Source organism: Squalius cephalus (genome assembly GCF_949319135.1).
Source record: "Squalius cephalus genome assembly, chromosome: 1".
Lineage (NCBI taxonomy): Eukaryota > Metazoa > Chordata > Actinopteri > Cypriniformes > Leuciscidae > Squalius > Squalius cephalus.
Genome location: NC_137122.1, coordinates 7600276 through 7628129, shown reverse-complemented (window position 1 = coordinate 7628129; position 27854 = coordinate 7600276). Strand labels below are relative to the sequence as shown.

Sequence of the window (27854 nt, the reverse complement as noted above, 5' to 3'; positions counted from 1 at the left end):
CTTTAACTCTTTCTATTTCAATATCATTTATCATAAGCTTTTTGTTTAAAGTTGTGGCACGATTACCAAAAATTATAAATTTAGTTTTACTTAAGTTCAATGTTAGTTTATTTGCATCACACCAGCTCTTCATCTTTTGTAATTCATTTTCCACTTTATCCAAGAGTTGCTCCAGATTTTCCCCAGAACAGATTAAATTAGTATCATCAGCAAATAAAATGGTTTTCAGTGTTTTTGACACCTCCCATACATTATTAATATACAAGTTAAACAACAATGGTCCCAACACTGACCCCTGGGGGACCCCACAGGTAATTTTCTTTGACTGTGAAATATGGTTTTGCAATTCAACATATTGTTGTCGATTATGTAAATAGCTATTTAACCAGGAAAGTGCAGTCCCTCTAATTCCATAGTTGTGCAATTTCATAATCAAGAAATTGTGGTCTACTGTATCAAATGCTTTCTTAAGATCCAAGAATATCCCTACTGCATATTTTTTTTGTTCTATTGCTGTTGTTATTTCTTCCACAAATTGGATAAGTGCATGTGAAGTTGTCCTATTAGTCCTGAAACCATATTGCTGATCACACAGTATATTATGTTTAATAATGAAGTTATCGAGCCTTTTAGAGAATATTTTTTCTAATATTTTTGAAAATTGAGAGAGCAGTGAAACAGGTCTGTAGTTTGAAAGTGTATGTTTTTCACCAGCCTTATATATTGGTATCACTTTTGCCATTTTCATTTTTTCTGGAAAGACTCCAGTTTTCAGAGATTGATTACATACATGCATTAGAGGTTTAACAACACAACCAATAATACTTTTTATGATGAACATGTCAATACCATTCCAGTCAGTTGACTTTTTACCCTTAAATGTTTTAACAGTCTCTATAATTTCTTTTTCATCAGTTTCCCTAACAAACATAGATTCATTAATATTTACATTCTTGCTTAGCACATCATTTATACTGCCAGTCTTTGCAAACCCCTCAGCCAAACCTGGACCAACTCCAACAAAAAAATCATTAAATTCATTTGCAGCTAAGGTCATGTCCTTAACTTCTATATTGTTTCTTGTCAGAAAATAGTTAGTGTCTCCTGTTTTGCCTTTTTTATTCTTGATAATTTCATTCAGCACTTTCCAAGTGTTTCTTATATTGCTTCTGTTGTCCTCCAGTAGTTTACTATAATAATTCTTTTTATTGCTTCTCATGATTCTGGTTAGTTTGTTTTTATATATCTTATATTTATTTTCTGCTTCTTTTGTCCTCTTCTTTAAGAAATCTTTATATAATACATTTTTCTTCTTACATGCATTTAATATTCCATTAGTTAGCCAGGGTTTTTCATCAGATTTCGGTTTTACTTCTTTCTTTACTACAGGGCAATTTTTTTCATAAAGTGATGTTACAACAGTCAAAAATGAATCATAGGCTTCATTCACGTTATCTACGTACACTTTGCCCCAGTCTTGTTTCATTAAATCCTCTTTGAATAAATTGATGTTTTCTTGGGTTCTGGCACTGGGGTATAAAAAGTAGTAGTAATAATAACAATGAAAAGTTTCAAGGACACTTGCACATGTATGGTCAAACACGCGTTCCCTCTTCTCGTCTTCAGATGATCAGTCCATCCAAACACACACCCGTAAGGGACGATCAAACGCGACTCGCTGTGTTCAGTGTAATACAGCACGATCACTGTGATCAGTGTATGAGCCGCTGACTTTGACTACTATCCAGTCTTTGTTTCTCCATTTCACTTTCCATGTTTCGTCCGTTATTTCCTCTTTGATTTTGCTTTCTTCGAAGATCAGCCCAGAGAAGCTCTGAATATCTTTAATTGCCTCTTTGTAGGTTTTCAGTTTACTTCGATATTTATCTATGGTCGATGTTTTCAATCTCTTATTGTCCACGTCAGTGATAGGATTGGGCGATTCATTGGGTATCTTATAGCATTCTGGTGCTAGTACTTCGCCGTCCTTTTTCTCCACAATTATCACCTTGAACAAGTGAGTTGGCACTGCTTTCCCTCCTACAAACTCATATTCCACACGCTTTTTGCTTTTATTTATATCCTTATTAACCTTTTCGCTTTCATTTGCATCAATGTTTTCCTTAGGCATTTTTCTTTTCGTTGGAGCATTCTTTTCATCATAGCACACCTTGTTCATCACCTCTTTGCTTTTATTTTCATCATTATTACCCGCTGACTCTCTATCATTTGATAGGTAAAGTGGTCCAGTGTACACATGGACGTTGCAGTCTTTGTCTTCCTCAGCTATTTTCCGACAAAGTTTCTCCAACGTTAGCCAGATGCCAGAGTTAAAGTTACTCTGCTGTGGTACAGCGTTGCTCAGCAAATAAGTGTCTTCATAGGCTTGCTGACACCATCTGTGATTGGCAGCCGCAGCAAGATGACCTCGGTCGTATCCCGTACCCGAATACGGTTTCTCTCCATCAGGTGCCTGGAACTCTTCATGAACTGATTCATCCTTTTTAAAGGATTTACACTGAGTAACTTTATTATCAGCTTTATTTTCAGCTATATTATTAGCTAGAGTACTCTTGTTCAATATCTCATACACCCATGCAGCATTCCTGGTTTGATTGTTATATAACGTAATGTAAAACTGATTTTGGAGTATTTGAGTAGGTGAAGGAACTTTGTCTATTAATTTATATTCTTTATTCTTAGGGCTTCCAATGATATCATTTTCATCTGTTTCTGAGGTCTTGTTTTCATTGTCCTTTTCATCTGTTTCTGAGGTCTTGTTTTCATTGTCATTTTCATCTGTTTCTGAGGTCTTGTTTTTATTGTCCTCTGCAACTGTATCTGATCTATAGCATTCTTTGCCGTTAATCATCTCTGAGAATGGGATGCGTATGTAGACAGGTTTATTAGCACTGGGATTATGGACTGGTTTATTAGGATTAGCACTGGAATCTCCTCCAGACTGCTGTCTCTCCTTCTTCACATCAGACTGTGCTTCTCTTTCTCTCTCATCATAACCATGACTTCTTTTCATCACCTGGAATAATATAGCAAGAGACCAGCATTTTCTTCTTCCTGAGAATGTGTACATTGTTTGTGTTTTTCTCCAAGCTCTGTTGATGAACTTATCTGGCCAGCATTCAGGCAGTGGTTCATCATAATACTTTTTATATTTCTTTTTAATATCTTTTTCATATTTTTTAAACTGAGAAAACTTTTTAAAATATGATGATACATTCTCAACTATGTCACCTAGTGGGACATCCTTTTCTTCCTCTTTCCTGGAAGCATTTTTATTCCTTCCAGAAGATTTAGGATTGCTTTGGTTTTCACGCATCTTAAGACAGATGTAGAGCTAAAACACAAGGTCTTCAAGGCCGGGATAAAAAAAAAAAGTGTGCTTCTGGAAAAGAAAAAAATAACTTTGTTTCAAAATTCTCCTCAATTTCAAGACTTCATTTCATTCAGAAGACAGGGGAATATTTACTCACGTCAACAGTCTGTAATCTGTCAGATAAACAGAAACTTCTGCTGCTCTGATTTCACTTCAGTTCTTCTGTCCTACACAAACACAAACATATTATGTATCAAAGCAGAACAACTTTAGACTTAAGACCAAAAGCAGTACTGTTCTGGTCTGATTGCCTATGACGAGCAATCAGATCAGCGGCAGGTGCATCTCGTTTATGGATCCTATATGTAGTCTTGTGTTTGTCATGTTCATTGTCAGATCGTTGTTACTGGTTCTCTGTGTCTCGCTGTCTATCCAGTTCATCTATCCAGTTCATCTATCCAGTTCATCTATCCAGTTCATCTATCCAGTTCATCTATCCAGTTCCTGTTTCAGTTCTTTCGTACTATCCTGCCTTCAGTGCCTCAGCACAGGACGATTTGCCCGGGTTTGCTTCTCGCCGTTGTTTCCTTCAGCGGTTTGGGTCTTCTAGGATTGTTATCAGCCCACTGCAGTCTCTGCACTGCCGACCTGAGACTTCACTCCAACCTGCCTTGTCTTGTTCTCTTACTGTTTCTAAATAAACCTTATTTTTATTTGCAATTGGATCCAGTGTTTTCGTGACCTGACAAACATTTATATTCATTTTCCACTGAATGTTCCACTGTGTTATGCTTGTGAGGGAAAGTTAACCTTGTTCAGCTTCTCAAAGAACCCAGCGTTAATCGAACAGTGGATGCAGTGAATTTTTCCAGGGCAGCAACATGAACATAGGCTATATAAGGAAATAATATTATCACATAATACAGTCAATTAGGGAGACATTTTACTTACACGTTTATTAATATTTTTCAAAATTACATGGTTAAAGTATCATGAACTAACATGAACTATGTTTATATTATCCATTAACATGGTAATTAAAAAAATCCTCATTGTACATCATGATATCTTATGCATATATGCACAGAAAATTAACTATTTAAAAGTATTAAAAAAAGTATTGTTGTTAAATATTGTAGACATAGATCAGATCAAAATCCATGTGGAAACGGCTTATATTTAAAGCTACACTGTGTGATATTTTCCCCCATCTAGCGGTGAAATTGTATATGACTACCCAGTGAATATTAGTTTCTGTTCCTTTCAATTTCAAGGGCGTTTTAACTCCTACGGTGGCCGTATTATTCCAAGATTAACATGGCTTCCAGTTCGACTTCGTCCAGTTGCGTCTTTAAAACTATCACCTGTGATCCGTCGCAGCACAGATTTATGTTACAAGGTAAACAATACATTTTCACCATTGACGTGAGGAAAAGTAACGCAAGTTATACTAGAGGTCGTTCTGGCGTTATGCACAACCATGCTATGGTTAGACAAGCAACTATAAAACTTTGAATTTACACACATAGGCTGAATTACCTGTCGAGAAGAAAGCAGGCAACTTCGGCGTCTGTTTTAAAATATTTGCTCCTCATGAGCTCTTTCCATCTGGGAAAAGTTACTCCAGTATTGACTTTGGTCTTGCTGATTTGCCTGTCGCGTTGACGTTTTAATTCTCTCTTTCGCTTCCTAGGCGACTCTTACATGTCCTCGAAAATAGGCGTGATCCTCCATCAGCAATCTTTCAAATCTGCCGCAGTCACGAGTAATCTCCCCCTCGCATTCGTCTCTGTGTCACTGAGTGTAAAGCGTGAAAGGCGAAGCTTGAATTTACAGGTATGTCCCTCTTTGGCTAATGTAGTTTCAAGATGGAGGGGCAACATGGCGACCGGCATTCGAACCCCTCACCCGTATGTACTTTCAATGGAAGATTATAAACTTACGAGAATACTTTATTACTTGAAAGAAGCAAATATATACATTAATGAACACATATATTTTTGAAAGAACTAAGTGTTTTTTGCTAAGAATCAACTAAAAAAGTTACACAGTGTAGCTTTAACAATAGAAAATTATGTGTGTATAGAGAGCCTAAGTCCCTCCCCTCCGCTTCCGGCTCATGGGACCTTATTTCGGAAAAAATATGTATGGTAGTCAATGGCGAGAGACAACTTATCTTTTTATTCCGTCTGAACTGTGCCCTGAACTACACATATGATGTTTGTCAATTTAACAGATAATTATGAAAGTCAAGAAAGTCGCAGTTTGTCATAAAACAGAAGAGTAACATTTAGTTTTATCTGAAAATCGCTCAATGAACTACATCTCTCGTCTCGCACTATGTACGTATGTGTGCAGTCTGGTACAAAACACTCAGGCATGACGGCGTAACGTTACGATTATACCGTAAGACTTCATTGAGATCTCATTGAGAGCAAAGGTATGACGTCACATGTGCGCCTTTTGGGTCTGTCTTTGTAATTACGTATTTTCACAGTCTTATACCTCAACAGTTTTACATCAAACTGCGACTTTCTTGACTTTAAAATGTATATTTTAAATTGACAAACATCATATGTGTAATTCAGGGCACAATTCAAACAAGATCAAAATATTTGTTGTCTCTCGCCATTGACAATACAATATTTTTCCGAAATAAGGTCCCATGGTGGTCCACCGGAAGGGGAGAGACTTAGGCTCTCTATGGGTAGTGCAACTATGACTGTTTAAGCCCCGCCCCTTCACTTCCGGTTCTGGTGCTTCGGTTCTGCAATGGTTTCTACCTCACGTACAACACGTGCAGAAAACTCAAACACACGTGATCAGTCCAGTTGAGCACTTAACGCTGCAATAACGTAGCAAATTTGTACTTTATATACACTCACAGTTCTCGTGGCATTCCCAGTATGTTACTCCAGAAGCTAATGCAATCCACAGGGGGAAAAACTGTCCTTTATCCCACTTTAATCATCCTTATTGAACGAGCTTCTCAAACACGACACAACACTATATAAATGGGCTCGTTCTGGGCTAATCTGCTTGCTGCATCGATGAGGTGTATCCTCCAACATTACAGTCTAATGCATTAAAGCACGTTCAGCGCCTCCACATTGAGCATTTTACAATCACTAATCTGCCTATAACCTGCGTGAGACACACACACACATCATAAAAGACAGGCTACATTCTGAATAGCCAAAAAAATTTAAAACATTCCCACATCACGCATGAATTAGAAATGATTAAATGTTTTTTAGAAAAAATGAAATAACAAAAATGTAAATGTGAAAAAAGTCAAACCTGAGAAAATGTGTGTTCCAAACAGCAAACTGTGTTCTTCTGCTGGAACTATAAGAGATGTGTCTTGTTTTCTTGAATTCTTCTGCTGTATTCACATGTTTAAAATAATCAACAGGCAATTTACATGACATAAAATCAAGTTATGGTAAAATAAGGTATATGAACTGTTAAAAACATAAAGAAATAAAAGATAACTTACACCATGCTATTTTACACCATGCTTGAGTTTAATTAAACAAACTGATAAAACTGTCTAAAGCAAAAAAGACAAACCTGAGTGTTGATGTCGCTCAGTCTCCTGAAGTCCAAATGGAAAACAAATGTTATCTGCTGGTCTTTATATAGACATGTACAGTATAAACAAGGAAACAAAGTCTGTGTATATAGACATATTTAAATAATATCCGTGTTCCTTGAAATCATGTGATCTATCAGAAAGTGAACATGTTTGTTTTCTTTTGTAATCATGCACTAATTTACTGTTTTGAGTGTAAACTCTTGCCAGATCCGGGTATGTATTTGCATAAATTTCAGGTATGGATTCATACCTTTGATAATTAGTGTAAGGTTCATGGCCAACTCATCTCTATATAAGATAAACAATATATGATGTGATATGATGTCCACTTTACCATTAATACAGCTGCTGTATTAGAAACATCTGCGAAGCAACGTTAACTCGTTTTTTGGTAATTTTATGCAAAGGTAGTATAATACGAAGTATAATGTGATAAATATACATATGTAAAAAAAAAATATAAATACAGTATATATGTATATATATATATATATATATATATATATATATATATATATATATATATATATAATATTCTTGTGCAATCCATTTAAACCTCACAAATACAGGACGAAAAGAAAATTGGACTAATCCTAAAAAATCTGTAAAGAAAAGACAACCAGTGTTTGTATGAACTCTTTAAAGTTGTGAGATTTTAATATGCCTTGCAAATTGACATAGGAGATCGATTTGTAAGGGAAATGTAAGGGTGGATTCCTGCAGTGGTTCAAGCTGCAAGACTGCCGTATGACTAAAGAAACGTTATTAGCAAGATGGTAGAAAACTGTACATTTCTTGTATATTCCACCCACTGCCACTTATACCAACGACGGAAATAAGCGCAGTTACAATAGATTAATATATGGGAGAGCGTTGCTATAGAGAGTGACAATACTGTATTGCAATAGATAGCCCTATTATACTATATATCAAGTCAATACCAAATCAAAACTAGTTAACACATTATTTGTAATTGAAAGGGTTTATTGACAACATGGTTATAGTTATACTTAAAATAGTTACAAAATAGATGTATGATGTAGATGATAATAACTTATACCATTAATTGTACCCAGCATATATGTAATATGTTACTAGAGAGAGAGAGAAGAGAGAGAGAGAGAGAGAGAGAGAGAGAGCCCCAAGAAAGAGAGCCAGAGAATAAAAGAGACAGAGCAACAGTTACAATCTTCTTTTATCCTTTCCCTGACCATGTGACTAAAACCCAAATGTGAGACGTTCAAACTGACCAATCAGATAATTACAACTTCCCCCACAGTACTAAATGTGTGACAATTCATCGACCGCCCTATTGAATTATTATAGTCTTTTAATCTCGTCTTGTAAATAGATGCTCATTTTGACCATCATTTGTATTATTCCACCCTAATTTCATGTATATTTTATGTCTTTTATGAATATTTTTCCAAAACTGCATTGCTGCACTTTGCATGGCTTTGTGTGCGTGTGACTGTGTGTGCCCACGCGCGATGACGCAGATTCAAATGATCCGCTATAGAGAGCCTAAGTCCCGCCCCTCCGCTTCCGGCTCATGGGACCTTATCTCGGAAAAAATATGAATGGAAGTTAATGGCGAGAGACAACTTATCTTTTTATTCCGCCCTGAACTACACATATGATGTTTGTCAATTTAAAAGGTAATTATGAAAGTCAAGAAAGTCGCAGTTTGTCATAAAACAGAAGAGTAACGTTTAGTTTTATCTGAAAATCGCTCAATGAACTACATCTCTCGTCTCGCACTATGTACGTCACAAGATCCGTTGCTCGTATGTGTGTATTCTGGCTCAAAACACTCAGGCATGGCGGCGTTACGTTACGATTATACCGTAAGACTATAGAAAAAATGACAGACGTTAACTTCAGTAAAGTTAGCTTCATTCATTGAGAGCAAAGGTATGACGTCGCATGTGCGCCTTTTGGGTCTGTCTTTGTAATTACGTATTTTCACAGTCTTATACCTCAACAGTTTTACATCAAGCTGCGACTTTCTTGACTTTAAAATGTATCTTTTAAATTGACAAACATCATATGTGTAAATCAGGGCACAATTCAAACGAGATCAAAATATTTGTTGTCTCTCGCCATAGACTACCATACAATATTTTTCCGAAATAAGGTCCCATGGTGGTCCACCGGAAGGGGAGGGACTTAGGCTCTCTATTACTTTCCCGTTGCTTAGTCCCGCCCACAACGGTCAGCTGGTCAGATCTGTCGTCAAGTTTGGGTCTGTGTGAAGGGCAAGCGGGAGATTTGAATTCAGAGTCATTTGCGAAGAGCAGGAGAAAGGTTTGCTAAATGGAGCATCAGCCCTGATCTCTCTGAACTGAACTACTGGAAGTGGTTTGTGTGCAGATTTAAGAAAGATCTGGAAAAACACTACAGTAAAACATTTGAGGGGAGTGGTGAGATACCACATGAATGGAGAAAAACAGGAAGCTATTGAGAGTTTACAATATGTGTAATGAAGGAGATAAAGAATGAGACTCTTGTGTCTCCTCTCAGATTCAGATCACAGATAGAAATGAGTTTCTGTGACATTCATCAGTGAGAATCTGAGCTCATCTACACCTCAGAAGATCAGAGCTTCATCAAATACAATTCAGTTCCTCATACATGATCTGAACATATGCCTAAATGATAAAGCTCAAAATGCTTGATGAATATTAGAGTTTATTACTAATCAAAACAGCTTTATCTCTATCATGAACTGAAAAAGATCTGTGATAAGGATATTAATGATAGATTGTTGAAATATTATTGAAGTGCCTGTATAAATGTGTTTGCTAAAGCTCAGTGCTGACGATAAGAGGAAAGTGTGAGGAATAAATCTCATACCTGTTGATCTAATTTATATGATTTAATAGCAAAATCTCTGAGGACTCATCATGAATTGACTGACCTGACTGTGTCATTTTACACTTTTTTAATATGTACTCGTATTGTAAAATTACATTTTTACTTTAGGAATTGAAATGATAAAACTGTAACGATCTATAGCAGATATTCATTCGATGACAGTTTTTCAGTCTTTACTCAAATTCATTACTTAGACATTACTAAAATGTATTTCATAAAAATATTGTTTATTACACAATACTGTGATCAAAATCTCTAATGCTCCATGATCTTGTTGTAACGGTCACCAGCTGGAGTGCCCATGAGAGCCACCAGAGGGCACTCCACACTAGACTATTATCACTCTCACAAACTACATTTCCCAGAACTCACTGCCGGACTCCTCATCATTGATTGCATTCACCTGTGTCTCATTACCCTGTTAGTCTCAGCCTATTTATACCTTGTACACTCATTCATTCCCTGCAAAGTCTTGTTTTAGTGTCACACTGCAATTCTGAGCATTCTCCTGGTTTTCATGTCTCTTGGTTTTGGATTTCTTGCCCTGTTCCCTGGATTACTCTTTTGCCTCTGACCCCTGCCTGTTTTGTTTGTTTGTGTGTTTGTTTGTTCGGACTGCCTGCCTGTGTATGACCTTGCTTGTTCTTTGGATTACCCCTTAATAAAATCTGCATTTGGATTCTCTACCTTCATGTCTTGGAGCAGTTCGTGACACTTGTACACACACAAAAAATGTTCAACGTCTCTTCAGTGGTTCTTTGGGGTTTAAGGCGTTATAAAGCACCGCTGCCACAAAGAACCCGTTAAACCCCTGTATAATTCTTTAAAGGCTCTCTTAGTCTATTTGGGAAATGATTAAAAAATGACATTAAAATACAGTTAAAAAAAATAAACTGGCAGCACATGGTGTTCATCAATTATCATTAATGCAATAACTGTTAAAGATATACAGGAATGGTCAATGACTGGCAGAAGCATCTTCCAAACAAAAACAGATTGTTGATGACGTTTGAAGCCTTGCTTCGGCCTGACTGGTTCAGAAATCTTGGCGCGACATTTTGACAGATACATAAACCCATGGTTTAAACCCAGGCACTTTCCAGTTTTAGAATAATAATATTGCCACTTCTGCCTATTATGATCAACAAATTGATTTACACACATTTGATAGCCCCATTTATTTCAAGCCAATTACACAGTTTATGTTATACAACCATTATATACCACCAGAAACGACACATTATACTCATATAAATAGATTAGTCTATGTGGAAATAAATGTTTTCTTCACTGTTATTTCTAAACCTTAACTGGTGCAAATACGGTGTATCACAGATCACATCAGGTCATCTGTAATGTATCTGTTGTTTCACACTCTTTGACCACCAGGTGGTATTATGAGCAAATGAAGATCGAGAAATGAACATTGAGATATGTGTAATAACCGTTTTACATTTAACTAAACCCAAAAGCATCAATACAACTTTTTTTATAAAAAGGAAACCTACTGCAAGAACATAGTCCATTTAACAAAGCATAAACACAAACCAAAGACTTTCATTGAATGCAAAATCTCAGTAGTTTATATTTAGTACAAAAAAAAAAAAACAGTCACACAAAGCATAGCAAGTCAATTCAGTTCAACCCTACATCCAAATGATTCACCCCAAATCACAACAACACACAAAAATGTAGATAGAGTTCAAGACAAATCAATGTCCATGGATGATGCATATAAGTATAATAGAGAGAATCTGAATTCCTCATCAAAATCCCATAATGTCCAGTATATCCTCCAGAAAATGGTCAGTCTTCATCCGTATGCTGTATTCAATATCAAAGTTCATGGACAATAAAGGTGATCGTCAGATGATGCGTTGAAGAGATTTGTGTATAAAGGAATTTATTAATATTTTCCGTCTCACGGACCATGATCCTCCAGAACACAAACAAGTCCTTTTTTAAGTTGAGCATAAAACAAATGTTTCTCAACAAGCACAAGGCAGGGCAAGGCTTCAGCTTTTGCATGATACATTCACTCCTTTACCATAACATGATTTATACACAAACATGTTGCCCTCTAGTGCCCTCTAGCGGTGAGGAAGAGAATGTGCCCTATGCTTGTGACTGTTATAGTGTGAACCACTTGGAGCTTCATCTCGCCACCACTTCTTCTTCCTGAAGAACACACGTTTTCTTTAGACACTCTTTGGAGACTGGAAAGCAGGAACAAACGAACCGCTCGGCTCTGAAGTGAAAGGTAAATGTGCATCTGCTTCTGTATTTATACCCAACACCGCGACAAATCTCTATTGGTTATTTTACACTCAAAGGTGATTGGGCTCTCAGGCAGGGTTGGACTTAGCCAATAAGCAGGTAAGCAGCCGTTTAGGGCCCCCGGGAATTAGGGGCCCCTGACAAATACCAAGAAGCCTATCCACATTATTCCTATATGCCCCATAAATGATGGGTGTAACTTCAGTTAAGCTGTAAACAATCAGTGAAAGACAAGCTCTATGGACGTAATAATATGTGACCCGTCACGGAAACCAGGGACACAAGTCGGCAGCACAACTTTCGAGCAAAATGAGAAAGAAGCGATTTTCGTTTTTTGCAGAATCTGTTAGTTGAGATCACGAAGCAGCCTCTGCATGTTTGAGATAGCAGTATTGGTATATTTAAAAGCGTACATTTTGATGTTGAAATCGGCTTGTTTTTCGGAGATTCTAGCACGCAGTAGGGGCGTGTCATTGTCGGTGTGTATTTCCATACTGAATAAGCCGGCGTGGCTACTTATTATGCAGCGCTCTGGCCGGCTCTATCTGATTTTAAAATTCAATGAAGATGGACGCCAATAACATTACAATGTCCAGCAATCGATTTAAATAGTAGGTTACATGGGGTTTAATTTGTCGTTTAATGAGATGTAGCCTAATACATGTTGTCAGTGCCAATACATAGATCCGCCTATATAATTAACGTGTATATGAATGGTACAGTGGTAGAGCTTTCGCCAGCCGTGTCAGAGGTTGAGAGTTCGAATCTGCCATTGTATGTTGTAGTTTTTTTTTTTTTTTCTCGTGTAGTTTTTTTTCTCTCATCAAATCGATTATGTTCATCAGTGGTTGTATATCAAGCAGGGACACGCAAACGTTTGAATTATTTTGTTATTTCAACAGAATGAATAGAGAGTATCCGCAACGCAACGGATTGAAGCGCGCGTCGAGTGAAGACAATGCAGTGTGTGCGCGAGCCACACGAGTAAACACTGTATCTGCGCCACTGATCGCAGCGGCAAAGAGCACTTTGATCACTTGATTTAAAAACGCATTTCAGCGCTAGTATCTTATTTAAAAAACGAACGAAATGAATGCTCTGCCAGTTAACTGGAGATGTTTTATTTAGAGAATTTGTAGAATTGGTACATTCAGGGGGGAGGGGGAGACGGGGGAGCTTTACAGGGGGTATGACTTATCTAAATGAGATGTAAATGAGCCCTATTGTCATTCCCAGAAGGGTGAGAAATTGCCAATCTTTAAAAGCAGATTTCTACCATTTCAGTTTTTTTGAGTGCCTACCTTCAAATGGCCACAACTTCTCCAAATATTATTAGATTTCCATGTGTTACACATCGTTGGAAAGCTTGAATACTACACTTTCAGAATATGTGAACAACTCAAAATGCCCCAGAACCGACTTGTGTCCCTACTTTCCGTGACTGGTCACATATTTGTATTTTAAACGTGTACAATTACTTATTACTACTCATCCTTCAACTATTGAACATTAAAAGGACATTTAAAGTGTAAAAGCATCAACATCAGACGGTTAAATATCACTGTGGTAATCTGTATTATATAACATAAGTTGCTTTAAAAAATGTTTTACTTCAGCATTTCAACGTGATTTTGACAGATAGTAAACTGTATTTACCTGTGAAAACAAACCTGGAAAGAGACGTGAGGATTTGTGGAGAAAAAAAGAGATTCTTCTGCATTCCAGTGAATTATTAATGGCATAGATCGTAAATGAAATGGGCAGAACAGACCACAAAGGAAAAAAGAAAATAATCTTGAGGAAAAGAAAGCAGCGACTGAAAAGAGCTCTTGCCGTAGATATTCTTGTTATATCATGTCACGTTAAAATACCAAGTGTTTCGTTGTTCTCATGTTATTCTTAAATAAAACATTACAGAAAACGGAGAGCTCATTGAGTCAAACTGACGGATCAGCTTTATTTGTAGGGCAACTTTATGATTTGAAATGATTTGTTTCAGTCTTTTTGAATGGAAGTTCCCCAAACCGGAAGTGCCTCCCATAATTCAAAACGCAGTAAACTCAGGAATAAGGTGGATATAAATCATATATTACTTGTTTTCTGTCATATATTAAATGGCCTATCTATCACCATTATCTATCTGTTTGAATGGTCGACCTGACGTCGATCGTGACCGACTGAAAGGAAAGCAGAATTATCTATTAGGGGTTGTGCTTGAATAATTTAATAATTTATACTTACACATCTATTGTGTAAAATTTGACACAACATGTGTTGTCCCTGAGCACACACACAACATGTGTTAAAACTGAAACATATGTTAACTTAGGCCCTGTCCACACGGAGACGCGTTTCGCTGTATACGTATAAATTTTTTATCGTATTGGCGTTTCGTCCACACGGATCCGGCGTTTTGGGAGACTGAAACCGCTATTTTTTGAAACCGGGTCCCAAAGTGGATAAATCTGAAAACCCTTGCGGTTTCGTGTGTACAGCCAATCCGTATATTTTGTGAAACGATGATGTCATCACATCACGTGTCGTCTGTGTCACGAGTAACAGCAACAACAATAAAGGCGGACTTATATGATTGTATTCGTGCTGCAGAAGCTACTAAGCCTACTAGCTTTATTACAGCAAAATCTATTGCTTCTCTGCAACTGTGGTGAGCAAAAAGCGATAATCTTTGTCTTCTTCTTCTTGGTTCGTATACAGCGCGCAAGGTTATGCGCATGCTCAAAGTCTTCTTCTCCGTGTATAGTGTATCTCTGTGGCAGAATTACAGCGCCCCATACTGGTCTGGCATATATACTACACCGTTTTCAGTCGGTTTCAGTGGTTTCGTGTGTACGCAGATATTTCTTAAGACGACGCCGTGTTTACGGAATTTTTTTCAACTATTCGGTTATTGAACTTTAATACATAAAGTAATACATCCTTTCCATTTAGCTTTTGGCCCGCAACAATAGAATAATAACAAACAAATATCCCAGATAGCACACGTACGTCTGGCCGATGTCGGCCCGATGTACGAAGTTCCATCGACACGATGTCGCTCAGAGAGTGTTTGCTAATCGGCAATATAAAAAAAAAAAAAAAAGCTAAAAAATATTCTTAAAATTTGTTGTTTTTGTTTGTATGTTTGAGCTTATATATCTCAATATTAATAACAGTCTGGTTAATTTTGAGTCTTGAACTGTAAACTCTCAAGGGTTGGCTTTCTAAATATATGTTGGTTATGTCTATTCAGAATGACTTATGAGCATATTATGAGCGAAAGATTCCGGTAAGACATTTATGTTTATCAGAATATGGATCATTGCTATGCAGTGAAACCAATCATTGAATAACACATGTCCGGCTAGTTCCAACGCATGCCCCATTTTTAATGGATAACTTCTGTCGTAGCTCTTTTCTTTCTTTTTCTTTCTTGTCTTGTAGCTCTTTTCTTTCTTTTTCTGTCTTGTATTGTTGTTTTCTTTTTTTTTCGATCTCTTCTTGCAGGTATTCATTGATTTGTTCCAGTAATTCACATAGTTCCTGACGTTTATCCAGCATCTCTATGAGCTCCTCCCTTTTTCTCTCTTTGAAATCATTCAGTTCTTCTGCTTTTTTTCTGGCTTCATCTTCATATTTCTTCATCATGACTTTCATTTTCTCTTCATATTCATTTTTCATTTCATCTCGCTTTTTCTCTTCTCTTTCTTTTTTCTCATTATCTTCTGTTTCTCTCCTTCTTTTCTCTTCTTCTTGCTCTCGTTTAAAAGCAACAAGTTTTCCCTCCCATATAATTTTCTCTTTATTTCGATTCTCCTCATCTTCTTGCTTTCTTCTCTTCCACTCCTCGTTTCTCTTTCGCTCCAGCTGTTCATAATATATTTCCATATTATGTTTCTTCTCTGAATATTCTTTCTCTTTTTCTTCTCTCTCTCTTCTCTGTTTTTGCCTCTCCTCCTCTATCTTCTCTCTCTCTTCTTCTCTCTCTTTTTCAAATGTCTTTCTCATTTTCTCCAGTTCTTCTTGTTTTCCTCTCAGTTGTTCCTTGTGTCTTTCTTTTCTCTTTCTTTCATCTTCCTCTCGTTCTCTCATCTGTCGTTTCTTTTCATCCTCCCAATCTCTCTGCTGTTGTTTAATTTCCTCTTGAATCTCTTTTCTGTCATTTTTAGCCTCTTTTAATTTTCTTTTCCATCTCTTTCTCTCCTCCTCTTCTTCTTCATTCCTCCTTTTCTCCTCCCGATCTCTCTTTTTAGTTTCTTCTTCTTCTTTCATTCGTAACTCTGATATAATACGCTCTTTCTCATTTTTCATCTTTTCTTGATCTTGTCTGTATTTCTCTTCTTTCTTTCTTTCTTCTTCTTCTTTTTCTCTTTGCTGTTTTTCATACTGTGCTCTTTGATTTTCAATCTCTCTCTTCATGTCTTCTATTGTTTGATGATATTGAGCTTTTTGCTGTTTTTCCTCTTCTGATCGTTTCTGGTTTTCAATCTCTCGTTTCTTTTGTTCTGTTTTCTCTTTTTCTTCAAACTCTTTTCTGAGTTTTTCCTCTTTTTCTCTGAATTGATTCTCCATTGTCATTTTATTCTCATCTGCTCTTTGTTTCTCTTCCTCGAGTCTCTTCATCATGATTTTCATGTCCATCTCATATTTAGCTTGTAATTCTTCTCTCTGAGCCTGAATATCTCTCTCTCTCTCTTTCATTATTTCCTCCATTCTCTTTTTAATGGACATCTCTGCCTCCTCAAACATGCTGTTAGTGAAGTATCGACCCTCGTTGGTATTTTTCAGCTCTTCTATCATGTTCAACAGTTGAATCACTTGAGTTTTGTCTTGTTGTTCTCTGTTGTTGAAAGCCAGGAATCTGTTTCCACAATCTTTGATAAGTTTCTTGAGATCAGCAGACTTACTTTCACTCACATAATCCTCAATAGATTCACCCTGAAGATCGTCTCCTCTAGTCAACAGAACGATGCTGAACTGAGCAGCTTTTGGACCAAAGATCTTCTTTATCAGATCTATAGTGGCTTCTTCTTCCTTGGTGAATCTTCCCAAACTCAACACAATGATGAACACATGAGGTCCAGGTGAAGACAGAGAAACACATTTCATTATTTCTTCTGCCACTTGATCATGTGACAGTGTCGTGTCAAAGAGACCTGGAGTATCAACAACAGCTACTGATCGACCTTGAACTTCACCAACTCCCTTCTGACAATCTGTCGTCACTGAATCTGATCTTGCTTTACTCACAAACTCGTTTCTTCCCAGAATTGTGTTTCCTGTTGCACTTTTTCCATTTCCTGTCCTTCCGATCAACACAATCCTCAAACAATGCGGATCACCGGCTTCACCTGCTTTACCTGAAAATCATGCAATAATTCATGTATTAATATAGTGTAGGTTTGCAGCTGTTTTTTAATCCATATCATTTGTTTTAAAACTCATACACTAAACAATGTCACTGATGCTCTTCATTGTGGATTTTCACTATTAGCTTTTAACATCCCAGTTGTCTGGTCTCATGCTCATATTGTTTGTCTACATTAGTGATACAGCATGGGTATTCTGCTGTCCCACTTTATATTAAGTGGCCCTAATACCTGTGAACTTACATGTGTACATAGTATTTAACTACAGTATAGTTTTAAGATATAAGTATTACAGTAATATAAGATTACAGTATAAGTTTTTATTTTATAAAGTTGACTGACAAATATGAAACCGGACAATAGCCTATGTAATCCCCCCGAAATCATAAGTTGCCTTATTTCAATGTGCTTTGGCTTTGTCTCTGACTGGTGATTGTTGAAATCTGTCTCACACACAGAGATGCAACACGTGAGTGATTTCAGCCTATCCTAGAATATCTCCAGGATTTGCACAACAGCAAACAATCTCACAGCAATTAACAAAATAAATAAATAACGCAGTCAGCACCGCCGCACATCAAAACTGTGTCATCAAAACTGACTCGTGTCATAAAAAATATATATATTTTGTGACCAAAAATGTGAAAAATACATCTAGCCTAAATGATCGTTCATGACATTCTTTTAACTATAAGCAACCCAATTTGTCTAGATCTGTAATATTATTTCCTTTGTATAATGAGCTTGTCTTTGTTTTAAATTATATTGTATATTTTTGTGTAAGTGTGTTAGTCAGCTTGATTAACATTATTACAATGTATTCCTATTTAGCAAAGATGTTCTTTGCTAATTACAGAAACTCCTCTTGTCTGTGTTTGCGCAACTTGCATCATTAAGCCAGTAGGTGGCGAGAATTGACTGTCTTTATGAGTGAACAATTGAAATTTAATTGAACCGATTAGTCCAAAAACATTGATTAACTCAAGAAAGAAACAAGTTGCTGAAACCAATCTTTAATGCTAATATATAAATTGCAAATTTGCCTCTGGACACAAAAAGATTGCACTGCTGTTTGATTGAAATGTAACCCTTTAAGTGTCACCCCCCTTTTTTTTTTTGAATAGACATGAAAATTACATTTCGAACTTAAATGGTTGTAATTAAAGAATGCTTTGGAGTATAGACGTAAAATCGGTCTTGTTTTAAAGAAGACATTTGGCAGATTTCTGTAGAAGTGAAATAAATTAAGAAAGGGAAACAGAAAAAAAGTTATAGAAGTTTGAGTTTATGAAAATGTACAATGTAAAAAAAATTATTATTCATATTTTATATAAAATATATATATTTTTTAAAACCTGGGCAACTCTAAAACTGCAAAAAAATAAAAGCCAAAAATCTGAACAAGTTGTGTTTCAAATTTTAGGTTGATATCCCAAAAAATGAGCTTTCAGTAAGATTTTGTTTGGGCGCAGTACCAAACTTTTTCAATAGGTGACAACCAGACTCCATTACTGCCCATATAAGGGCACCTCCATTTCCATATGTGGTTTGAGTGATCTGAACCATTATTTCCACAATTTTCATACAATTTATGAAGTAGACATTCTATTCAGAAGTAATATGGGAAGTTTGGCAGATTGAATATATGAGATATGAATTCAACCTCTAAGAAACATAAAATAACACATATGTGCACTATAGCTCGCACAATTTATTATAATTGATAAATTACAGCTCCTCTGTAATTTATTTTGAAAATCAGTCACCAAATATGAAAACTAGAGATCGTAAGCTTTCAAATGATATATAGTTTGTCAAGATTAGTTTAGGTTTAGTATAGGATATTACTGTTTTAAATATGTAATGGCTTTGGGCCCACCGGTGGGCCGGTGACTGTAACATCTATGCAAAATAACCCTTGAAAGATTTCTCATTTAAGGCCATTCCTGTATGGAATATGTGATTGTGTATTGTCAACATTAAGCAGAAACATTCTGCAGTTCCATTTTGTAGTGTGGATCATTCATTTTAACATTTATCCTCATTCTCATGTTTAAGAATCTGTTATCTGCTTGACTAATAATTTATGCTACTGCCCACTGTCATGCTTTTAAAGCTATTGTTATCCAATTTTGTTGGCCTTCAAACACCTTAAGATGCACATATGTAGGTCCGAGAAATCCAAATTTTCTTGGGGGAGCATGCCCCTGAACCCCCCTAACTACCTCACATTTGAATGCATGTGTCTGTGTGGTAATATTGGCTGGTGTGGCTACGGTGCCAGGGCTGAATTTTTTAACCAGTCTACCCCCTGCATATAGGCCTACAATATACATTATATTCTGTATTGAATCATGTTATCTTGTTACCCACCCCCAGCCCCTGATGTTTCCGGCTTAGCCCCTGATGTTTTTAAAACCTAGAAACGCCCCTGGCCCATGTTAATGGTAGTGGAAAAAAGCAATGTAAAATATATTTGCTGTTATCACACTAAAGTTCAGTATATTTTGCTAAAGACCTAAATACAGAGTAATGTAGAGAGTTAAAATGTTTTGTTTTTCCTTATAAATGTGATTAATGCATGGTGGCTAATGCAAAGTATGATAATATCAGAAGCGCAAGCTTGCTGTTGAATGGCATGTGCATTGAAATGTGCTGTGGAATAAATGGTCAAGACACGATCTCAAACTCCTCTGAGTCCCCGCTTTCTACCACCACCCACGAACATACATAACACAACGCAGAGCAGCAGCGCCGGTGCTAGAGACCAGTGAGCAGAGAGAGAGAAAGAGGGTTACACTATTATAATCAAATTATCAAATTTACTTGGTTCCGGGTCGATGAATAAATCATTTTTAGTAGTTCTATATATATATATATATACATACATATATATATATATATATATATATATATATATATATTAGTGGTGGGCATAGATTAATTTTTTTAATCTAGATTAATTTCACTGTAATCTTGGAATTAATCTAGATTAAAATGGCTCATTTGAATTCTTCCGAAGGCATTCAGAATATGTGTGCTACCCAAATAATGAAATAAAGGGCACGTGCTTCTTAAATACAAAGTGACATTTAAAAGAACTTGTGAAGAAATGCCAGAGATTTTTTTTTATTATTATTAAAACTAACATCATAAAGTATGATTTTTTTGAGTAATGATGGAGCTATAATTGACTCTTCTTATGAGCATATAAAACAAAACAGCTCCTTGAAAAAATGAAATGTAGCCTAATATTGTAGTAGTTATAAACAAAGGTCTATTTTTAGTTCAGATTAACATTTGAGGGCAGCAATTTTATTCATAATGTCAAAATAAAACCAACATTATGTTACTTGAAAGCATTATAGCCTACTATTCCTGCCAAACTTCCATGGTTGCAGTTAGTGTTACTACAGTAAATCCATGGTGAATGTTGCTGATCTGTGGACACTGGATAGTTCATTCATGGCACAATGTTTCTTCCTGGCTTCCACGCACTGTTTGATCCGTTAATAACGGAGAAATGTGAATGTTTGTCACTAGATGTCGCAGCAATGTTATTACTTCTGTGGCGAATTCAAATGCTTTCTTTTCTGGATCTCTTAGCGCTGTGTAGTAACAGTGTCGCATGATCACGATCGGCTCGCGCTGCTTTGGCTGCTTTGGTCCAAACCAAGGGGCAACATTCTAATCTGAAAAATGAAGCCTACCCGGAAGTGCGAAAAACTGCAATACATTGAAAATCCGCTAGGGGCAGGTCCCAAAAGGGAGCAAATGTCAATAGCCCCCATGTTAAAATGTCCGTTTTCACAGCATAAATTCATGTTTTTACAGGTTGGTCCCATGGACTTTTATTGTATTTTTCGATAGGTTCAGAGTGCCTGACAACTGTGAGGGGGGTGAATTTTTTTCTAACTCGTTAGTTTAGATCGTATTTAGATATAAAATGTATGACAAATAAGGGCGTGGTTAACTTTGATTGACAGCTTGATTGACAGCTGATAACGAGCATAGGCTGCGCCAAGGAGAATGACAACATAAGAAGCGCCATTTTTTAATATACAGTTGAAATATAATACTACTGTTTTTGTATCATGAAATGTAGTTTTTCGGGCGAGAATGTAGTTGTTTAAAGCTCAAATCTGTGGTTTATTTATAAAGATTTATGAAAATGTTATCCAAGTTGTGAGATGCAGGCAATCACCGGGCGCTCGGCGCTTATGTACCCCGCCGGGAACAGCCTTTCCTCGGCTAGTCGTTCTGACGTTTGCCTCTGACTCTGGCGTCTCTGTAGTGGTTAAACATGAGATATAATTCGTCTTGTGTGTATCTAACGGGCGATTATTGGTCTCGTGAATCAATAATTTGTTCCCTGCCCAATCGTTTTGGCTGAGGGCTAAGTGAAGTGAAATTTCATAACTTTATAAGCTATTTAACTTTACTGTTGTATGGTTAGACTAGAGCGCTGACTTTGTACGTTTGACTGAATTGTTTGCTTTATTTGTATAGCTTCTTGTACCTTTTACTTATACTTTTATAATGGCTAATATTGATAAAACTGAAATTTAACAAAAAGAGACTGGGTTGAGTTTTGTCATTTTAAATTTTAATACAACGAAGATGATCTGTAATGTTGTTTACTGCAACATCTGTTGTTTAGTACAAATGCACATGGGCAGGGTTAGTTTTATATTTCGTTTTGTTATAAATAGGCTAACGTTATAGACCCCTTTTGCGCCGACGTCACAGTTACGTCACGGTGCTAGCTGGAGGCAAAACAAACGGAAAACTGGAGGCGGCCAATACAAACCAGCACAGATTCGGCTACATAATAAGGAGCTTAAATTATTATTTGTATTATTAAATGTCATCTTGTTGTGTTGTTGAGTGCAAGAATCGATGAAAAATGAGTATGCTGTATCTGGAATTTTTATTTCTAGAAAATATTCATATCATTAAAATTGCACCGTAGTGTCACTCTTTACATTGTCGTCTTCTGGGCGCTGGCTAGGCAGAACTGCGGATCGTACCGCACAAGTCTTTACATGACCATTCAGCACATAGTTATAGTCATCTATATATATATATATATATATATATATATATATATATATATATATATATATATATATTTATTTATATATGCCCTCAGTTTCTCTTTACCCTCGGTTTCTCTATCGGGTAGGTGTAGAAGTCAGGCCACTCAACCGGAGGTAACAGTTAGCGTTAACGTTAATCCTGTCAGATCGTCTATTGACTGAGCGTATACGGTCATCTGGTTCCGTCCGTTAAAATTAACTTTTGCAAATAACAATCGCGGTCCTGGACAGTGAGTGACCTTGCACATTAAGACGAAATCGGATTTTCTCCAGTCATTGTTAAAAAACAAGCTAACAAAACTTGCAAACTAGCGTTAGTGAAGCGGCCAGAGAGATCTTTCTGCCTCCAGCTAAGCTCCGCCCACACAAACACGTCACCATGTTTACCAACTGTAAAAGGGTCTATATGCAGTGAATATAATCAATATGCGTTGCCTGAACCACATTTGTGTGGCTATAATGTTTAAGATTTCTTTAAATGAAAACGAAAAGAGGCAGTGTGGTGTTTTATAACTTATTTCGTTTTATTGTTGCCTAAAATATACATACAGAGATAACCGGAGTAGCAGAGCGAGCTGAGTGACTCGCGTTGTTCCATTTGCAGAATAACCGGACTCGCGTCCTTTACCCATATATGGATTGGCCAGAAGGTGGGCGGGGTTAGGATTTCCCAAGATTTTCCAAGATGGCGCCGCCCATACCCCCCATAAACGGCTTCAAAACCGTTCTTCAGAAAGTCCATATTTCCATATTTTTTACAGTCTATGGTCCAAACTGATAAACAACGGTCCATCAACCACACAATAACGAGCAGCTTCGTTCCGCTTGCATTACGTTTGCCATTTGATGTCGGACAATGTTGTGGTACCGCCAGCGTCTCTTACATTATGAGCGCGCTTGCCACGTGCAACGCGCCTACATTTAAAATAATGAAATTTTGGTCGGCAGGAAAAATGATCCAACGAACCGTTCGGTTTGAAAATGCGTACCAAACACCGAACCGAATTCGGCAGGTACATCCGCGCTAAAATATCAAGGTGAAAGTCATCATAGCTTGCATAGTATAGACCCAGCTCCCAACCCAACTTTGAGAATAGATTAACGACAATATTTTTTTTATCGCCCGATAAGAGTCGCACGTTAACGCCGATAACGGCCCACCACTAATATATATATTTACTGTATGTGTGTGTGTGTGTGTGTGTCTTTTTATTATCTATACTGTATGTGTTTAAATAACATATAATATACATGTGTTTATGTAACAGTTTTAATATGGTTAAATAATAAATGCTTGAAAATGTGCAAACTTTTAAGCAGTATATACATTTTCTGTTTAATCTCGTCTGTCATCATAGGTGGATTGTTGCCTACAGTATAGATGTAGTAGAAAAGTAAAAAAAAAATTGTGTTCAGAATTTTGTACAAAAAAATCCACTCACCCTCTGACTGAATCTTCTCTTCTAACTCTTTTATTTTTTCCTCCTTCTCACTCAGTTTCTCCTCCAGTTCATGTCTGGCTCTTTTCTCTTGGGCTTTCACATACATCTGAAGTGAATATGGTTTAGTCTTCATGTTCTCAATATAATCCAGTAGTTCTGGGATCTGTCTTGAGTTTCCATGCTCCTTTAACCCCATCAGTCTGTACTGACCTCCACAGAGACTGATTAACCTCTGAGAGTCTGTGCTGGATTTGACAAACTCTGTCACCGGTCCTTCAACACTGAGATCTGTTATGAAAAGCACCATGAAGTGCTCTCTGGAGTCAAATATTTTCTGGATCTTCTCTATTTTTGCTCTGTTTTCTTCAGACAGTGGACCAACAGGAACTATGAGGAGGAAAACATGAACTCCAGGATCACAGAGAGACACACAGCGGAGAGTCTGACGCATCACTTCCTCCTCTGAGAGCTGAACGAGAGCTGGAAGCTCCACCAGACTGATCAGACGCCCATGAATCCTCTCCTCTCTCTTCACACACTCTTCAGTGATTGCTCTCTCACGTGAAGGATTTCTTTTTTTCCCTCGTAACATTTTGGACACAGAGACTATAGGTGATCCATCACTTCCACACAGCACCAGGTTCAGTTTCTGTTTTCCAGAGACATTTGCTGATACTGAAATACAAATGAAGAGACATTAGAAAACAATGTTTACACTCATTTCATATCATTGCATTTCTAATTTTATATCTGCCTGCGTCTTTAATACAATACAAGTGTAATGTTTAGGGTCTTTCTCATTGACCTGTTTTTTTAATACATTTTTGCTTTATTTCTTTTTTCGGTCCATGTTTGGTCCAAAGTGTTAACTGTTTCTCAATTAATTCTTGTATTCTAGTTCCTTGTCAGGTTCTTTTAAGTTCTGAGTTTGAGTTTAATAAATATAAGCCTACACTCATATTTACCTTCTGTGAAACAGTACTAGTAACTTTCCTAGATACAATCAATAAGTTGAAAGTCCTCCCAGAGAAGTTTGTGTGTTAAAATATTTTTGGAAGCTTAGTAAATACTGGCAGTATTTTTAAATAGCTGCAATTGTAGTTCATGATCATAATCTCAGAAGCACAATTTTGAAAACAAAAACAAACCAAATCTTTGAACTACCTTCATCACTTTTCTCTTTCTGTCTCTCTTCGGGTTTTCCGTCATCTCTGTGGGAAGAACTCTCCTGATATTCTTCCTCCGAGCTGCTCTGCTCTTCATCCACTGATGTTCCTTTAACATCTTCATATATCTCACATGTGAGATATTCTTCCAGGTTTTCCTTGAGTTTCTTATCTATCATGTTGAATATCACCGAACGCCATTCTGTTTTACTTTCATCAAGCTGCAGATGCCCTTCTCCACACTCCTTTATTAACTGTTGGACCACATTATTCATGACCACAGAACTTAACTTTGATCCTATTGTCTCTTTATCAGTTGTGAGCACTATAGTGCGTTTAACCGCTTCTTTGCTGAATTCTTTCAGGACAGTTTTCACTCTGTATCTGTCCTCTTCAGTGAAGTCATTGTGCTGCAGAACGAGGATGAAGACATGAGGTCCTGGATCAGACAGATTCACACACTCTCTCACTGTCTGTGTGATGTGACGGAGTGACAGATGTGGTTGGAGCAGCTGAGGACTGTGGATGACGGCCACACGTCTGTCCGTCAATGTTCTTCTGACTCTCTGGCTGCGCTGCTGGAGCTTCCTTTTAACTGGAGGAGCTTCAATGTCAAACACATCTGTTCCTAAGATTAAGTTTCCCACTCTGTTGTTTTCTGACACACTCTTCCCCAGAAGGACAATCCTGAGATCATACACTGAAACACACACACACACACACACACACACACACACACACACACACACACACAATGTTGTCAAATGGCAGTTGTAAAATCCTCTTTGTATAATAGTGAATTAAAAAAAATCAACAGTTTGAGTGCTTCATTTATATTCCATTTATATGTCTCAAGTTGTACAATAATATAAATACTGTCTTTTTTTTTGGACTTACTGTTGGGACGATCCCACCTTGGACTTTAGCTTCTCTTGATTTCTATAAAAAACAAACAAAAAAAGCCAAAGGTCAATTCATAAACTACAAAAGTAACAATGTGAAAAGTGACAACATCTGTGGCACGTTGTATTTCTACTATGGCAACGTCGCTGTCTACGTGCTTGCAACATTGTAACAACGTAGAATTGTAAGACGCGACAGGGCTGTAGCAACGTTGCTGCATGAAATTTAGCAACTGAGAGATGACGTTATGACAATCATAGATTTTTTGTTAGATATAGATATCCCCCATTTAGTATATTGGGCCCTATCTAACACCCGGTGCAATGCAGCGCGACGCAAGTGTTTTTTGCTTGTTTCAGCCCGATGCAGTTTTCATTTTCACGTCCTGCGCCAAGTTGTTTAAATAGCAAATGCATTTGCGCCCATGGGCTGCTGGTCTGAGAACGAGGTGTGTTCAGGCGCATTGTTGGCGCGTTGCTATTTTGAGGCAACAGAAATAGACTGAGCCATCAACCAACTGAAACCTGGTCTAAAGTCAATGGCGCAATATTATTATTTTTTGTTATCGAAAGAGCGCGTTAGTAATGTGCGCCTATAGGCGGGTCCACAACGCGCGTTCCCTTATTAAACACACAGGGACTCACAGCAGCACACAAACATGCCAAATAATTAAATAAAAGGAATACAATGTAAAAGATTGTGTACATAAAGATATGGTGAATCCGGCTTGTCCCGTAGATGTTCTGCTTGCGCACTTTTACCTCACGCACGAGCAGATCCGTTTGCGCTCTGGAGACGGCTTCGGTCTTTCCACTATCAAATTCCGGCATGTAAATAGCAAATCCACCATGGCGCAAGCGCAACTGGCATTTAAAAAACCCTCTGGGGTCTGAGCTGTTTTCTGGGCCCTGGAGGTGTTCTGACATGCTCTGACATTTGTGCTTATTTCTGTTACTTGTGACATTTTCATGGCTAAAGTCTAATTACACTGTATTCAGCACAAACTCTGCTACAATAATATATCAACAGCATGTGTGTAAAAGTTTGTAGTTTTGAGATAATGACATTTATGCGTGGTTTGTGAAAATACAAAAAAAAATTCTCACTGAAATAAGGCCATGAAACCCATACTGTTTATTTCTTCACAAGACTTTTGAAAATTGTATGACGTAGCCTAGAATATTTGCTCTAAAACTATGTGAAAATCACCCTGACTGCTCATTCAGAGAAGACAATATATTGATTTAAAATTTTTACGACGTGTTTTGTGTGAAAAAGCAATATGCGAAGGGGCGGATCATCTCATTAATATGTAAGGCTTTTTACACCTGAGAAAGACAAAGACACTCCCTAATGGCCCTATTAGGAGCTTATCAGGGCCCATCATTCTGACCAACCGTGCACAAAGAATGAGGAGATTAAAAAAAGAATGGCTTTTAAAATTGTTTGGATTTATTTACAACATAATCCAAAGATACACAAAAAAAAAAAAAAAACACTTATTGATAACAATGATCCAAAGAAAGAGACCTTTGTGCCATTCCTAAAAACATTGTACATACCTTTCATTTCCAAGGTGTTTGATTTTCACTTTACCATGTTCATGTACAGAGACATGTACTGTGAATGTTGAAGTCAGCAGGACTCAGTGGCATCTGGGCCCTGAAAAAAAAAAAAAAAAAAAAAAGTGAACATACTGATATCAAGAGAAAGGCCTGCACGATTTTGGGAATACATTTGAGATTTTTCTGGTTAAAATTGCTTTTTAAAATTCACAGAATACACACACACA

General features: G+C 37.0%; 2 protein-coding genes across 4 annotated transcripts in view; both read right to left on the bottom strand.

Annotated features, from left to right (window-relative positions):
* Positions 1-656: 656 nt before the first annotated feature.
* Positions 657-6941, bottom strand: LOC307166490 (uncharacterized protein). 3 transcript variants are annotated; one of them, XM_079884892.1, is made up of 4 exons: positions 6834-6934; positions 6635-6719; positions 3492-3561; positions 657-3403 (listed from the first exon to the last, which is right to left on the bottom strand). In XM_079884892.1, the coding sequence occupies exon 4, from the start codon at positions 3335-3337 to the stop codon at positions 1685-1687; it is 1653 nt and encodes a 550-aa protein (XP_079741018.1). In that variant the 5' UTR covers positions 3338-3403; positions 3492-3561; positions 6635-6719; positions 6834-6934; the 3' UTR covers positions 657-1684. The 3 variants fall into 3 exon arrangements, with proteins under 3 accessions (XP_079741018.1, XP_079741017.1, XP_079741019.1); XM_079884891.1 differs by having other exon boundaries at positions 686-3403; positions 6908-6941; XM_079884893.1 differs by lacking the exons at positions 6635-6719; positions 6834-6934 and having other exon boundaries at positions 686-3403; positions 3492-4981.
* A 4030-nt stretch (positions 6942-10971) lies between these two features.
* Positions 10972-27854, bottom strand: part of LOC307155908 (GTPase IMAP family member 8-like) — a 60426-nt gene continuing 43543 nt past the window's right edge. Inside the window, exons 4-7 of the mRNA XM_079866891.1 lie at positions 26057-26098; positions 25158-25859; positions 23994-24668; positions 10972-17443 (exon numbers count right to left, since the gene is read on the bottom strand). Coding sequence (XP_079723017.1) covers positions 15426-17443; positions 23994-24668; positions 25158-25859; position 26057 — 3396 coding nt within the window. The 5' untranslated portion in view covers positions 26058-26098 and the 3' untranslated portion in view covers positions 10972-15425. The remainder of the gene's footprint in view (positions 17444-23993; positions 24669-25157; positions 25860-26056; positions 26099-27854) is intronic.